Raw genomic sequence first — 14,477 nt, 5'->3', positions numbered from 1 at the left:
GTGCAGGCATGAGATGTGTACCTGAGAGCTGCCTCTGTGGGTCCATGGCCAGTGTCGCTGGAGCTAGTGAGTGCTTTTCAGGTGGTTTAGCTCTGTCCCGGGTGTGATTCCATCCTTGACACATCTGTTCTTGCAATGCCAACACTCAGGTAGCAGGTGTCCTCATGGAAAGCTCAATATTTGGGATCTCTGGCTTTTTGTGAGTGTTGTTGGAGCCCTAACTATTGTTTTTTTGTTTTTCCCTTGTCGTTCACAGTACAGTGCCGTGGACAGCAACCCCTTGTCTCTGTACGTTATGCATCCCTTCTGGAACACGATAGTGAAGGTGAGACCTCGTCCTACCCCGAGTGGGACAGCAAAACTCCAGTCACCACAAAGTCTTCTCTGTAAAACTGTCAGCTGAAAAGCCCTGCCTTGTCTGTGGTGCAACTAATTACAAAGGGCACTGCCTTCCAGCCTGCAGCCTGCCCCAAGCTCACTGCATCGCAGCCTGAAGCTTCCTGCTGCCCCGTAATATGCCAGATGCGACTAAGCAGTGTTGTCTAATGCCCAGACGATTGTAACCAGGTCTGTGCCATGGCAGGGAGCAGCACGTGGTCCTTACTACATGTTTTAATGAGTTCATGTGTTCTTTTGCTGCTTTCCCATAGATCTTCCCTACCTGGCTGGCCCCAAATTTGATAACGTTTTCTGGCTTCCTGCTGCTTGTCTTCAACTTCTTCCTCATGGCATACTTCGACCCTGACTTTTATGCTTCTGGTAAGGCTGCATGTTCCTGTTTGGACACAAAGCATTGGAGTGGCGAAATCTGTCACCACCTCTGCCGTGACTTCTGGTGCTCGTTGATAAGGCCTCTTAGTCTGGGCCTTTCCAGTGGCAGGTGGCTGTGCCAGAGGAGGGACAGAGTTGAGGGGTTGAACTTACTGGGCTTTATGATGAGGACTTGTCTGAACATGACATCTTCCCTCCGACTTCTGCGTGGACGTAAGCCTGGCTGGCAGCATGCAGGCAAGGGAGGAGGAAACAGCCAAAATATTGAGTAGGAACTGGCTCTGCTTACAGACCAGACAAGAACCCAGTATACTTATTTTAAAATCTTAAGAGGGTAATGTGGGAAACGCTGCTTCCCTGAAGTCAGCAGGTGGAGCCTTGTTCTTTGCATCCCAGCTAATGGCTCTCTTGCAAAAACATGCTAGCACCATATTCAGACTAACAAAGGCAAAATCCTCTTTCTCAGCTTCACCATTCTGCATAAGACAAGGATATGTACAGCTTTAAACTTTTTAAGAGTACCCATGTTCATCTGTTCATGAATCCAAAGGTTCACTTGTGTTCCCTTCCTCATAATAACTCTCACTTATCAGTGGCTTCCTCTTTATATTTTTCTCTCCCTTTGCCCCTGCCAGGTTTGGTTTAGGTTGCTTAGAAGAGTTCTTCTAGTTCTTCTAAAACTGTGCCAATCATCAAAACACAGTTAGTGGGAAAAATACTTGTTTCTTGGGATTGCCTTTATTGGTAGGTAGACAAGTACTGTTCTTGATATGCCAGACTTCCAAAAGCTTGGGTGGCATCAGTGGCTGTTAGCTAAGATTTGGACTGTGTTTTGGTCCATGAGCCACAGGAAGAAAAGCTGACAGTAGCTCAGGGAAGGAAGCTCATTGTGAGAATCCCCAGGACATCAGGTGTCCAGAAACTTGGCCTCTGCCAAAAAGATGATGAAGCTCATGCTTTGTGACCCTTTTACATACGTGTTATGCATGTCCAGCCTGGAAAGAGAACTTTTCATTTTGCCGGTGAGGCCTCCAGAAGCTTGTGCCTGCCTTCCTTGTTGGATGGTCTTGTAGACATGATGCTTTCCATTTGCTGCTGGAAAGGCACCATCATGCTGCTCTAAGGAAACAGGAGGTGGCATTTCACGGAATCTTTGTTCCCCCTAGGAGACCTCCATGTGTCCTCCTGCGAGGCTGCTGCCAAGAAGCTGTTCCTGCTTTTTTGAAATGCACCTTTGGGCTCCCTGAGTTGCAGACAGCTAAGCTGGTTATCTGCTGAAACAGTGCTGGAGGAGGTGGAGATGTTATTAAGGAGGAACTCTGTTTCAATTGGCAGGATGCAGACTGGACACTGGGCCAGGAATCCTGACATGTTTCTGCAGAGGCAGTGTCGCCACATCTCAAAGAGGCTCTCCTTGATGCTCTGTGAGCAAGAGATTGAGGAGAGTCTGATCTGCACACACTTTCATGTCATGCATTTGGGCTACAGTTGCTAGTTGCCATCACCAGTTCTTAGATCCCGTGACTTTGGGGAGCTGGGGATGGAGGACAAGTATGTCCTGGAAAAGTCCTTGGTGACCTGGCTTCACGTGCTGTTGTGGAATAGCTCTGTCATCACCACCTGGAAAGCTAACATCTCAGTTCACTGTTTGAGTTCTGTAGGTGCTTTGTCTTGGTGAGCTGCCGGTCCTTGTTGCTGTGCCTCCTGTGCCAAAATAAACCCATTGAAAGTACGTTCTGAGCTGTCCTGACTTGGGTCTTTCTGATCTCTGTAGCCCCTGATCACCAGCATGTTCCGAATGCAGTGTGGGTCGTCGTGGGTCTCCTCAACTTCATTGCCTATACGTTAGGTAAGACTTTATCTAGTTGATTGTGGGAGTTTGTGTTTGTCATCTGTTCATGCTGTGGCTGCGTGTCATCTTATCTCCGAGCCCGTTGAGAAATTTTTGATTCTGGGTTTCTGCCATGCACTAATCCAATTGCTGCTTGGGCTGCTAGAGCAGTTTCTGGGAGCTGCTTTGCAAAGTGGATAGAAGGAAGTTGTCCCAGAGCAGCTGATGTGAAAGGAGGATGCTGGAACTGACTTTGAGATGAATTGTGAAGTTCTGTCTTCGGTCTGCTTTAAATAAATATAATCTTGCCAGACTATTGCATTTTTTCAGTCTCAAATAGAGCAGGGGGGTGGGAAGCGCACTCCCCATTAGAGGATGGAGGTAGTGAAAGCTGCTGTTCGCTGGCTGCGCACACTTTGTTGGCTGCAAACTGGCTGATTACTTTGTGTGGGGGCGTCCAGCAAAACTCCCCATTTCTCCTCCTTCTCTTCCCAGATGGTGTTGATGGGAAACAGGCTCGCCGGACCAACTCCAGCACACCCCTGGGAGAGCTCTTTGATCATGGGTTGGATAGCTGGGCATGCGTTTACTTTGTCGTGACAGTCTACTCCACCTTTGGACGGGGCTCCACGGGTGTCAGTGTCTTCGTTCTCTACCTCCTCTTATGGGTGGTCTTGTTTTCGTTCATCCTCTCCCACTGGGAGAAGTATAACACAGGGATTCTCTTCCTGCCCTGGGGATATGACATCAGCCAGGTGGTAAGTACACGCCGCTGCAGCCGCTGCTCGGCTTCAGCAGAAGCTCAATAAACTGCTAGCATGCCTGGGATACATGCAGCTCTGCTACGTGTCCAGAGCCTTGTAAATTGGTCACTGCAAGACTCTCTGGAGGTGGGTGTCTTCAGCCTGTCTCCAGGCACTGTGGAGGAGGAGAGCTTTCCAAGACTGCTTGCATGACTTTAAGCTTTAATTGCTTTAATGAGCCAGGGTCATGTGGCACTAGAGATTGACTGCTCAAAACCATTAAATCTAAGGAGGTTTGTGCGGTGTGGTTTTTATTTTGTTCTGAGTAGCTTTTGTAGATGGACTCTTCACAAAAAATGAGGCTTGAAGAATGGATATTGCCTTGTATTTCCTCTGCCTGGTTTCTGCTATCCTAAGGTGCATGTTTTGGCCACCTTAATCATTGCTCTAATTAGTTTCCTGCATTACACAAACGTGGGTACGTTCAAGTTTAGAAGTTTGGGGTGCCTTTTGGCACTAGCAGGATATGTGCCAAAATGTAGCAGAGTATCTAATTGGCACGTTAATCACTGTGCCTGGAGCAAAGGTTCCTGGGGAGGTGCCCCTTTGTACCGTGGTAACCAGGCAGTTGATGTTAAGACTGGCAGTGATGGACCCTTTGGTATGTTGGCATGTCCATCTCCCATTAAGGACTCCTCTGCAGGAAGCTCTTTCTGAAGAGCCCATCAGAACTGGGAGCAAGCTCTGGATGATACAATTCACCTTTGCTGCTGGCAGCTGTCTTTCCTAGCCAGGATGCAATCTCATGGCACTGCGCAGCACATAGTACTCCTTTATCTTCTGGCTTATCAGATGCTGGCTGGGAAATGCAACAGGTTGGAAGGAGAGTGCGATTAATGCAGCTGCATTAATTGCAATAATAATCTCTGCTGGTAAAAGGAGACTGTAGCTGATCCCCTCTGACTATACTCTGGCCCCTTTTTCCAAAAGCGTTGCTTAACCCTAATGCTTTCACATCTCTGCCTATTGCAGAAAGGCAGGGGGTGGAGGGCTAAGCCACCCTGCAGTGTGCTTCACCCAGCTTCAGGGTTACTATTAAAACTGAAATATCCCTTGTTAGCTTTTTCCCTGTAATTGCTTCAGCAGATGGGTAAGAGTCCCCGAACAAACCCTCCAGGGTCACTGCAACTTGTAGTATAAAAGCCGCCTCTCACGCTTCAAGCATTTTGTGAGTTCAAGCTGTGGGAGGGCATCTTTGCTCCTGCTGCGAGGAGCAGCTCCTGGTCATATCCTTCTCAGGAGCTCAGCTACTACACTTAACTAGACCTGGTCTCATAACGTGGGATGTTTCTGGATTTTTTTTATTTTTCTCCTTCCTGCCAGTGGGGAAAAATGAACATGATGTAGCTTAGAGCGTACTTCTTGAGCTGCCTTTCCCTGAAGCTGCCTGGCACGTGTGTTGTGCTGCCGGGTAGGGTGCTGCCAGACTTGCCCGTCCAGTTGCTCACGCCTGCTTGTCCTGTGCTTTTTTTCAGACCATTTCAATTGTCTACATAGTGACAGCCATTGTGGGAGTTGAGGCCTGGTATGCACCTTTCCTGTTTAATTTCTTATATAGAGACCTATTCACTGCAATGATTATTGGTAAGAAACTCCATGTTGAAGCCTGTCTTTTAAACTCCACCTTTTTAACAAAACACAATGTCTTAATTATATGATAACGCTGTTGTGTTTGCTGTAATGAAAGCTCCTGTAGGCTGTTATTGAAGTGACTAATTGAGGGTGTTCTAGCAGCCTGCCCTTTCCCAGGATTTCAAAGTATTGTTGTCTTCCATGTAGTTACTTTGGAGAAGTTAACTCCAGTCTGCCTGGGTCTGTGTTGACCAAAAGGGCAAGGAAGCAGAGTGCTGCGCTCATGCCTCAGATATATTTTGTGCCAATCCTGAGGGTATAGGTGCATGCTGCTGCTTGGGGGATCAGCCCTGGTGCTGCCTACCCGCAGCTAAGGGTTTGTGCAGACAGACACAAAATGGTTCCTGGCCTGGAGCAGCACAGCGGGCAGATGAAGAGCGGCTGAGGGTTGTGGCTGCTGCTCGGGGCCGGGTGTGCCAGGATGCTGGGAGGCAGCTGGAGCCGAGCGCTGGCCCCTGGATGCTAAACAGGAGACTCCCTCGTTCCTGGGACCTGTGAGCGTGTGAAAATACGTCTCCTCTAAATAGCTGTGTTGCCTGAGTGCTGGGGCTGCAGGCATTGTGTTGCCCAGGGGAAGCACAGTTTGTTTTCAGCGAGAGTCGTGGAGTTTTTAGGGGATAACATGCAGCCCAGTGTGTGGGTGGGTACTGGGAGCTGGTGGCCAGCGGGGACCTCCTGGCACTTGGGCTGTTTGCAGAGCCTGCTTGGTTTGCTGCTTGGGGCTCCGTCTCGCCCTGCAGCATGTTCGGGGCAGGACCTAAAGCCCAAATACTGTGCGGGAGCCTGAGGCTGCTGCAGGAGGGAGGTTACAGCCATGGAGGTGGGGAAAAGCACTCTGCTGTTTGGGGAACCTGCCCTCTATCCACCCATCTAAAAATGAAACAAAAAAAAAAAAAAATAAAAGCCCAGCCTTTCTCTCCAGGGGTCAGTCAGAACGAGCCACTGCAAAGGGGAGAGTAATGTAGGTGAAGCTTAGCTGGGGAGAGCTGTCTTTGATTAATTAAATTTGGCTTATTCAGAAGTTCTTTCTTGGTTTAATTTTTCTTAGTCTATGTCCCTTTCTTTAGGGGTTGATTGTAGCTACTCAATTTCAAGTCAGTATGTCTTGAATAATGTTAAATCTAGTGATTGCACTTTTCTTAATCAGGTGGATATTCTGAGCTTTCCTTTGGCAGTTGTATAACTTAACATATGAATACTCCACACTTGTGGAGTTTGAACTCACCTCGTGTCTCTTTAAAGACGGTATTATAATGAGACTTCATAAATTATTAAAACATAATACTGGGTTCATTAATGCAACTTTTAAAAATTGAAATGTCTTTAATTTACAGCAGACCTTAACTTGTAATTGCAGCTCTTGGACCAGAATTATGAGCACCTACTTTTAAACGTGCCAAGCTATTCTTGGTGCACCTCTGAGCTATTTTTGTTGCAAGCAACTTAAACCAGAGCACAACCACCTGCCTATTTGTGGGGTGCACATGATGGTCTCCCTCTATTGTGGGGCAGTAACACAGCTTTTTCTCTTCCAGCTTGTGCACTCACTGTGACACTGCCGATGAGCCTCTACAACTTCTACAAGTAAGTTTCTCTGTCCTCAGGACTCCCTCCCTGCACTAGCACCGTTGCAAGAGCCCCCAAAGTCTCTTAGAACTTGGTTTCCTTAGTAGTAGTCAGACGACTTGTTTTCTGTGTGGCAAAATGGGTCTGACACACCAGAAGGCGCCAGTTTACAGGGTGCACTGGGAGGAGGGGGCTGGCAGGCTGCTCAGCAGCATCTTGCAGAGAAGGGCCACCAGCTTTTGTAGGCTTGTACTGTTGGTCACAACCCAGAGAACCAGACAACCAGGTGCTTCTGTAATTCCGGAGGTTTTTTGGGTTAACAATCAAGGTGTGCCTCTTCCTCGTCTAACCGTGGTTATGACTGATACCAGCAGTTTTGAGTAGCAGACTGGCCAATGAGATTTTGCAGCCCTCTCCTGAAAGCAGGGACCAGGTATTTCTCAGCTGTGGTTCCAGGTATTTTCATGTCTTTGCTTGCCTTTCAGGGCCTATAAAAATAACACCTTGAAGCACCACTCTATGTATGAAATCATGCTGCCACTGGTATCCCCAGTGTTGCTCTTCCTGCTCTGCACCACGTGGATCTTCATGTCCCCAACAGACATCCTGGAGGTCCATCCCAGGCTCTTCTATTTCATGGTTGGAACAGCCTTTGCTAACATTTCTGTAAGTGGCTTTTGCTTTATGCTCCAGTTTATCCCCTGGGAAGTGTGAAGCCTGCCAGGATGCTTGGAAGGCAGGAAGAAAAAGACCAGCTCAGATGTGAGGAGAGAAGGGAGATGTGAAGATTAACTTAACAGCTTTACTATTTTGCTATGGTTGAAACAGCAAACAGGAAACTAGACAGGATTTGGAGTCTGCAAATTTTGTGCTGCAGCTCTCACTCTTGGGAAACTAGAGAATTAGTTAAATTGTCTTTACACAAGCATGCATCCTCTGTGTTGTGAATAGCAAACTGCTAATACAAAAGGAGTTCCTGCTTCCTTTTTTTGGGAGAAACTTAAAATGTGGGGGACTAAAGCTTTTTGTCAAAATCCGATTTAGCTGCATATTGCATCTGTGCTTGCTTGAGACCTTAACAAAGGCACCTGTGCTCATCACCTCAGACGCATGGCTGAGCAGCTCTGTGTGTGCATGCCCTGGGTCGAGCAGCTCACGCTGCTGCTTGGCAGGATTTTCTGCTGATCGTGCACGTAATGGTGATAAGGCTTGGTCAGCTCAAGGGAACTCCTTTTTCTTTTAAAGATGCCCTTGATGCCTGTTTCCCTATTACATTCCTGTCCCATGAGGCTTTGCTCTGTGTCTCCCACAGGAATTCTAATGCAAAGAAAGATCCTGAGTGAGAAACTCGGGGAAACTGCACGATGGTAGCTGTAAGCGCAGACGATTGGTACATGTATGTGTGTGACCATCCTCTCTGCAACTATGGACAGCTCTGGGCTTGCAGCGTTGATACTGGGTGCAAGCTCTGATAGCTTTCTCTTCCTGCAGTGCCAACTGATTGTCTGTCAGATGAGCAGCACGCGCTGCCAGCCTCTGAACTGGATGCTGCTCCCCATAGCAGCAGTGCTCTTCGTGGTGATGTCCGGGTTCGCGCCAAACAGCGAAACACTTCTCCTCTACTTGTTAACTGCTTTCCTCACCCTGGCGCACATCCACTACGGAGTGGTCGTGGTAGGTGAACTCGGCACGTGGGCTTCGGGCTTGGCTGCCGTGCTCTGACTGCAGGCTTTGCTTGGGTGCTGCTGTTGTCTGGGGCAGAGAATAGTCCACTTAAAAATGTGAATGTCAGTGGGAATGGCTCTCTTGTCATGCTGTCTGTGACCATATGAAACTTGAGCTGACTTCCTTGTCAGAGGCTCGTGCAGACTGGTGCATGGGTTTGAAGCAAGCGTCATCCAATGTGACGGAGAGGGCTGTTGTACCGGAGATTAGTTTGAAACAAATACTTGCATCTCTGCCACCGTGTTTAACTCATCCTGGCTGCGCTCGTGGCTTAGTGACCAGCTTGGATGTAAGCCAGCGTGGGTGACCTGCACCCTTGGGAAGGGTGACTCCAGCACGTACCCAGAGCATCAGATACTGTGCCTGCACATTGGGCAGGAGTGCTTAATTTGGGAGTCTTGGTATAGAAAGTTAAACTGCTGTTGGTATTACTTTGGTTGACAAGTTTGAACTGCAACCTCGCTGACGTGCCCTGCGCTGGAGTCACTAGGAGAGCCAGGATGGAAGGGGGGGATGTCCCTGCTAGGGAAGGTGGGGACACTGCAGCTGCAATGCCTTTTCCCCTGCTGCAAGGGCTGTGTAGAGATCCAGGGACTGATTTGTTCCCCTTGCTCTGTACCAGCTCTGCTTGACTCCCTGAGTTTTGATTAAGAGAGAGAACAAACTCAGAGGAGACCGAGTCCCATTAGAAATGCCCCAGGAAGTTGCTGAGGAATGAGGGCAAGGGACCCGATGTCCCTTACAGAGCTGGCTGCTGCCACGTGTGTACACCCTCCTTGGGAAGCCCTGTCTCCTGGGAACCCCAGCTGTAACGTGGAGCCTCCAGAGTCGAGTTTGAACTGTAATTACAGCAAAGAAGTAATAGCCAGGTTGTCTTGTCTTTCCAATTAGTGTAATGAGGCTTCTGTGCAAGAAGGATTTGAATAGCTAAGAAGCTTAAATAAATTTGGTCTTGGAATCATAGCTGGAGATGGGGACTGAGCGGATGGTGTAATCCTCCTGCCCAGGCTTGCCCATCCCCTGCAGTGAGCTTCTTAGTGCTCTGCTGCCCTGAGCTTGTGTTCCCCTCGTTACCCCCCTCCAGCTTTCCAAGGGCCCATCTGTGCAGTCTTCTCTTCCAGGAAAAAAGAAACTTTGAGCTGAAGAGCCTTTTAAGGCTCTGGGACTGGGACATAATCCCAAACTGCTCTGAATTTGGGAGTAATGATTAGGAATAAACCCTCTGCCCTGACTCTGTGCCCAGCTCAGCCTCCGATGCTGCTCAGCACTGCTTGCTCTTGGTTCTGCAATGACTGTTACCTTGCAGTCACCAGATGCCAGTGCCGCACCATCCGTTTATCCTTCTGTCTGCGGTTCTCTGAACCATGCCTGAAAGCTCGTTGCATTGTGCAGCTTTCGCTCCTCTGTGGTTTTCTCATGTCTGCAAAGGAGGTGGTGAATGCTTCTTCCAAAGACTGGTGTAAAAGGGACCTGATTATCCAAAACCTGGTGTTGGGTTCCCCCCTCTCTGTAGCCCTCCTGTGTGTGTCTTCATGGTCAATGCAAAGTACCCGACCCCCAGTTTGAATTGCAAATGGATTCAGGGAGTGATTTTTCATATAGATATCTGAGATTATCATATTAATTTAAGCAAAATAATAAAAATATTGCTGGGAGGGGCAGAGAGGGAGCAGTACAGGGTAGAATCCTGCGTGCCTGGGCTCAGGGCAGGTGTTTTTGAATCCTGCCCCTGAGGAGGGCAGGAACAGAGGTGAGCCTGCTCCTGGATAGACCACGCTGTTACACGGGAAGGGAGCAAGGCTGCACCTTGCGGAACCACGTGTCTGGCTGGCCTCAGCGTCGGGCTGGCAGGGACAGGGCTCGGCTCCTGGGGCGGGCAGCCTGGCTGGCCCCATAGCACAAGACAGAGGCTGTGGTCCAGATCTGCTGCACTCGTCGGGAGTGTGTAGGGTGGGCAATGGTGGGGAAAGTGGGTGGAGGAAGGTGGTGGGGCTTTGTCAGCTGTACTGGGAACCAGTCTGGCACTCTGCCCGCTTTCCTCCTTGTCCTTCCGAGCCTCGCTAACGTGGTCCTGGTGTCTGCCTTGTCCCCAGGTAAGCCAGCTGAGCAGGCACTTCAATATACGGCCCTTCTCCTTAAAGAAGCCCACGCCAGATTGACTAGGAGTGGAGGAAGAGAAAATCGGCTTGCGGTCTGCAGAAGTACTGTAAATAACTGCTGCAAATACCTGTAAATACTTCAACCATCACCACAGATCTAAACCTATCCTCTGGACAGACATCAGGGCAAAGTACGCACGGTATCCAGTGCAGCCAGGGCAGGACTGGTGCGGGGCAGCCCCTGCTGCTGTTTGAATGCAAGCTTTCAGTTTTGGGTGAAACTGGACGAGGAGGGTAGCCTTTCAGGTCACTATTACTGTATATTAGACCAGCTGAATGTTCCCAGTGAAACCTCAAACTCCAGCTCTTGCTCAGGTAAAGCTGGTTGGGGATGCAAATGGCTTTACCTGAGCAAAGCATCTTGACCTGTCACCAAAACCAACATAACAGCTGATTTCTACAAGGTTGGGGAACATCCTGATGGTCGGGGGAGATCCTGTCTGTCCCTAATCCTGCTAGACAGCCCTTGTCCTGGGCTGGTACTTAGGGAGCAGATGGTGACAGTTCTGCAGCATTCTGTCCTGCCTTCCTGCATTCACCTATTTGGGCAAATACTTGCACCTTTTTTTTTAAGAGGGGGAAAAAAGAACAACACACAAAATGTCTAGTAATATTCTACTTGGGGGGCTTAGAAAATCGGGGCTCAATTTCCTGTAAGAGTGGGAAGGTGGCTTCTGCATACCTCCACTCGAGCTGTGGGTACCTGGGAGCACATCTGGACTGTGTTCCTGTCTGTCCACGTGCGTTCCCTGCCTGGAAGTGGGGTCTGGGCTCTGATCGGCAGCAGAAAGTGGCTTACACTAGCCTGCCTAACTCCCCCCTCTTCCTACCAGGATGAACTTGCTGTTTCAGGTCGGCTCTACTGGGTCATTGCATGCTGCCTGAGCCTCTTCTTTTGTAGCAGTGCAGCCAGGCTCAGTCTGCACATCTCCCTTCCCGCCAGACCATCGACGGCAGCAAATCCATCGCTTGGAGAAGCACCTTAATAAGTGTTTTGTTGGTTGTGTGTGCACTTTCAGAAAGCTGACAGGCGTGTGTGTGGTGGGGTCCTTCCAAATATCCCTTTATTTTTCAAAACCAGTGTCCTCAGCGGCTGCATGTCTCATCCAGGGATATATTTGTTTACTGTCCATTTGTAAAAGACATGTTTGCATTGACTTTTTGTTTTTTTAATTTGTTTTTCAATTGAGTTAGAGTGGGGTGGTGAAGACTGAATGCTGATTTTCTTTTCGGTTCACTTTATTTAATGAAGACCTGTGCTTGAATGAAGAGTGTAGCTTAAACCCAGGCTCTGGAAAGGCTGCATCCGGAAGCGAACAAGCACAGCAGATTGTGCATATGTAATCTACCATGGGAACAAAGTCGCTTATACACTGATTATTGTGCAACATGGTTCGTAGAAGCTTGGTCACAGCATTTTCCTTCTGCAGGTGAAGACCCCTCCTGCTTTAGGAAACCTGCAAACTAACTGCTATTTAATGCTTTTTCTTTTGTAAATTTGAATCATTGTCATGCTGCCTATGAGACTTGAAATCCTGAGGCAAGCTCACGCATTCACCATGCATGGGGTGCAACGTCAGGGTAGCTCGATCACGGTACGCCCTGCGAGGAGCAAGCTGGTGTGTTCATCTGGGCTGACATCGTGGGAGGGCTTGGCTGAACGTCTGTATGCTCATGTGTCTGTATGGCTATGACGTGTCTGGGAAGGGTGGCTAATCTGGGAGAGGGGGCAAATGATTTTCAGAGTTTATTTAATAAAGTAGCTTACTCCTATATATTTTACTGATGTTGTACAGAGAAAAAACCTAAGTGTACGAATGACTTGGGCTGTGCTTGAATTTTTGACTCTTGCTATTTAATGAAATATAATTATGAAGGGAGATAAATTTAAGTCACACTTGCACAAGAATTACAGGGAATCTTAAAATGGGACACAACACTTATCTGAGCATGTCCCATAGATAGCAAAATTGTGCTAGCAGCACTGACAAAAAGTGGAGGTCGGATGATTTACTTTGTAGTTATCTAGATCCTGTAGTTTGCAGCACCAGGGAATAACTGAGCTGTTCCCTTAGGCTTTCAGTAAGCTCCGGGGTCCCAAGCTTGGAGCTTGCATAGTCCCGTCTCTTCCCACTAGTGTTGCTGGGCCCTGAAGACTGGGCTAATGCTGTGAGTTGTCCAATCTGAAATCTTAGGATGTCACTTTGTCTCAGTAATACACTGTTTATCTGTTGTCTCACTTACCTGTGAGCTGGTGCGCTTTTGCAGCACATAATATACCCTGAAAAACCCCTTTGTGAAGTTACAAACATGTGGAAGCAGGGCTTCCTCTCTAAAATCCTGCAAATATTTGTCATGCTGTAGGAGAAAGATCTCTCTTAAACTGGAACCACTTCCTATCTGCACAGGCTTTATCTTTGGAGAGTCCTGGATTTTTGGTGCCTTAATTTATTGCACCTTGAAGCTAGAAAAATATCTCCTTAAACCAGTGCTGGAAAATAGGCTCGCTTGTCTCTAGTGCCGCCAGGCTTGTGACAGAGCAAGGGGAGAGCAGACCTGATCTCAGTGCACAGGTAACTGTTCCTGACTCGTGCTGCTGTGAAGCTGGGGTGGGGGTGTTCTGTTTGGGCTGCTAGAAATTAAGTGATTCCTGCTCCCAGATTCTGGGGGGAGTGGAAACAAACAGAAAGACCAAACCATCTTGCCATGGTGGGGTGTGGCATGCTGAGAAACAAACTATTTATTAATAATAATGGTTTTAAGTCTTAAAAATAAACGTATTCCTTGCTAACAGCATCTGAGGGTAATTGTGTTATGGTGATGGTTGCTTGCCTTGCTGGCTAGACTCTGTCCTTGCGGCGGGACGTGCTCCTTGGGATGGGACAGGGTTGTGCGCAGGCTGGGTAGGATGTGTGCTCACTCCTCAGCTCCTCCTGTCCGGTATTTAAGAGCTGATCTGTGTTGTCTCTTCTCCCAGGGATATTGTTAATCATATTTTCTTAATTACTGATGGACCTGCTGAGTTGATAATAGGACTGTCTTATGCTTTCCTAAATCTGTTTTGCACATTCTATCCCAATACAGAGTATTACCAGGAAAAAACCTGTTCAGGGAGGGGGTGCAGTCCTTCAAGACTGACTGGGATGTCAGTCTCCTGGCCTCAGGCTCCAGGCAGGTCCTTGTGCTGTGGGAAGAGGTGGCCGGCACTGCCAGCTCCTCCTGGTCCTTACCACGCTGCGGCCGGTCAGCCTTTGCTCTGAAGCAGGTTTTGGTGGGAGCCTGGGACACGCCAATGTATTGGCAAAGGACTTGCGTAGCTGAGGCAGAGAGGCAGCTTTGCTTGCAGCCTTTCTCATCTTGGTCTTGAGGTTCATATCACAGCTCCTGCCTCTGCACCAATCCAGGGACCTAGCACAGCAATTCACAAGCAGAACCAGGGCTGAGGGTGAAGTGCAGGTTTTGGGACCTCCTGGGGTTTGGGTAAAACTGGCTGTCGCACTAAAAAGAATGTTTTACAAGTACAAACGCTGCAGGTGACCCATGGGCATACAAACACTAGGAAAACCAAGCACCTACCACTGTGGTTTTAGCTTGTTCCTTCCCCCAGTGCTGCAATTAACTCCTCTCTTCTGCAGTCGGTCACTGCAAGGGCTCGGCAGCATTCGCTTCTCTCGTAAACATCAGCCACCCGATACAGGCGGCTTTGCCAGAGCCAGAGGAGCAGAATGTTGTGTGAGCTTCTAAGGCTCTGGAAACATATATTTAAGCTCCTTAAATAGAGCTGGCCTGATGTTACCTCCTGGGTGCATTGAGTACCTGCAGTTTGTAGTCCGGGAGCTGTTTTGATCTTAGTCAGGTCAGTTCTAGCAAGGTCCCTAAACTCTTCTCCTCTGAGAGCATCTGTGCCTGCCTGTGATAGACCTGGAAAGTCCCTAGAGAAGTAGTGCTTTTTGGAAACTAGCTCAGATCTTCCCGCCCGTGCCCCCCCCC

At 48.6% G+C, this 14,477-nt stretch overlaps 1 protein-coding gene across 1 annotated transcript; it reads left to right on the top strand.

Moving 5' to 3' along the window:
* The first annotated feature begins 260 nt into the window (after nt 1–260).
* EPT1 (ethanolaminephosphotransferase 1 (CDP-ethanolamine-specific)) lies at nt 261–12,507 on the top strand. The gene is made up of 9 exons (XM_010565862.1): nt 261–325; nt 651–759; nt 2,546–2,620; nt 3,098–3,360; nt 4,881–4,989; nt 6,573–6,621; nt 7,089–7,269; nt 8,095–8,277; nt 10,422–12,507. The coding sequence occupies exons 1-9, from the start codon at nt 296–298 to the stop codon at nt 10,485–10,487; spliced, it is 1,065 nt and encodes a 354-aa protein (XP_010564164.1). The 5' UTR covers nt 261–295; the 3' UTR covers nt 10,488–12,507.
* Nucleotides 12,508–14,477: the final 1,970 nt, after the last annotated feature.

The sequence above is a fragment of the Haliaeetus leucocephalus genome, unplaced genomic scaffold (assembly GCF_000737465.1).
Source record: "Haliaeetus leucocephalus isolate CR32 unplaced genomic scaffold, Haliaeetus_leucocephalus-4.0 Scaffold197, whole genome shotgun sequence".
In the NCBI taxonomy this organism is placed as follows: Eukaryota; Metazoa; Chordata; class Aves; order Accipitriformes; family Accipitridae; genus Haliaeetus; species Haliaeetus leucocephalus.
Note: the sequence above shows the minus strand (reverse complement) of the source record. Positions and strands in the feature narration are given on the sequence as shown.

Excerpts from the sequence above, each read along its gene's own strand:
- EPT1 (XM_010565862.1), top strand. The coding sequence starts at position 296 with ATGCATCCCTTCTGGAACACGATAGTGAAG. Across the intron at positions 760-2,545 it reads CCCTGACTTTTATGCTTCTG|CCCCTGATCACCAGCATGTT; the intron begins GTAAGGCTGCAT and ends TGATCTCTGTAG. Across the intron at positions 6,622-7,088 it reads AGCCTCTACAACTTCTACAA|GGCCTATAAAAATAACACCT; the intron begins GTAAGTTTCTCT and ends CTTGCCTTTCAG.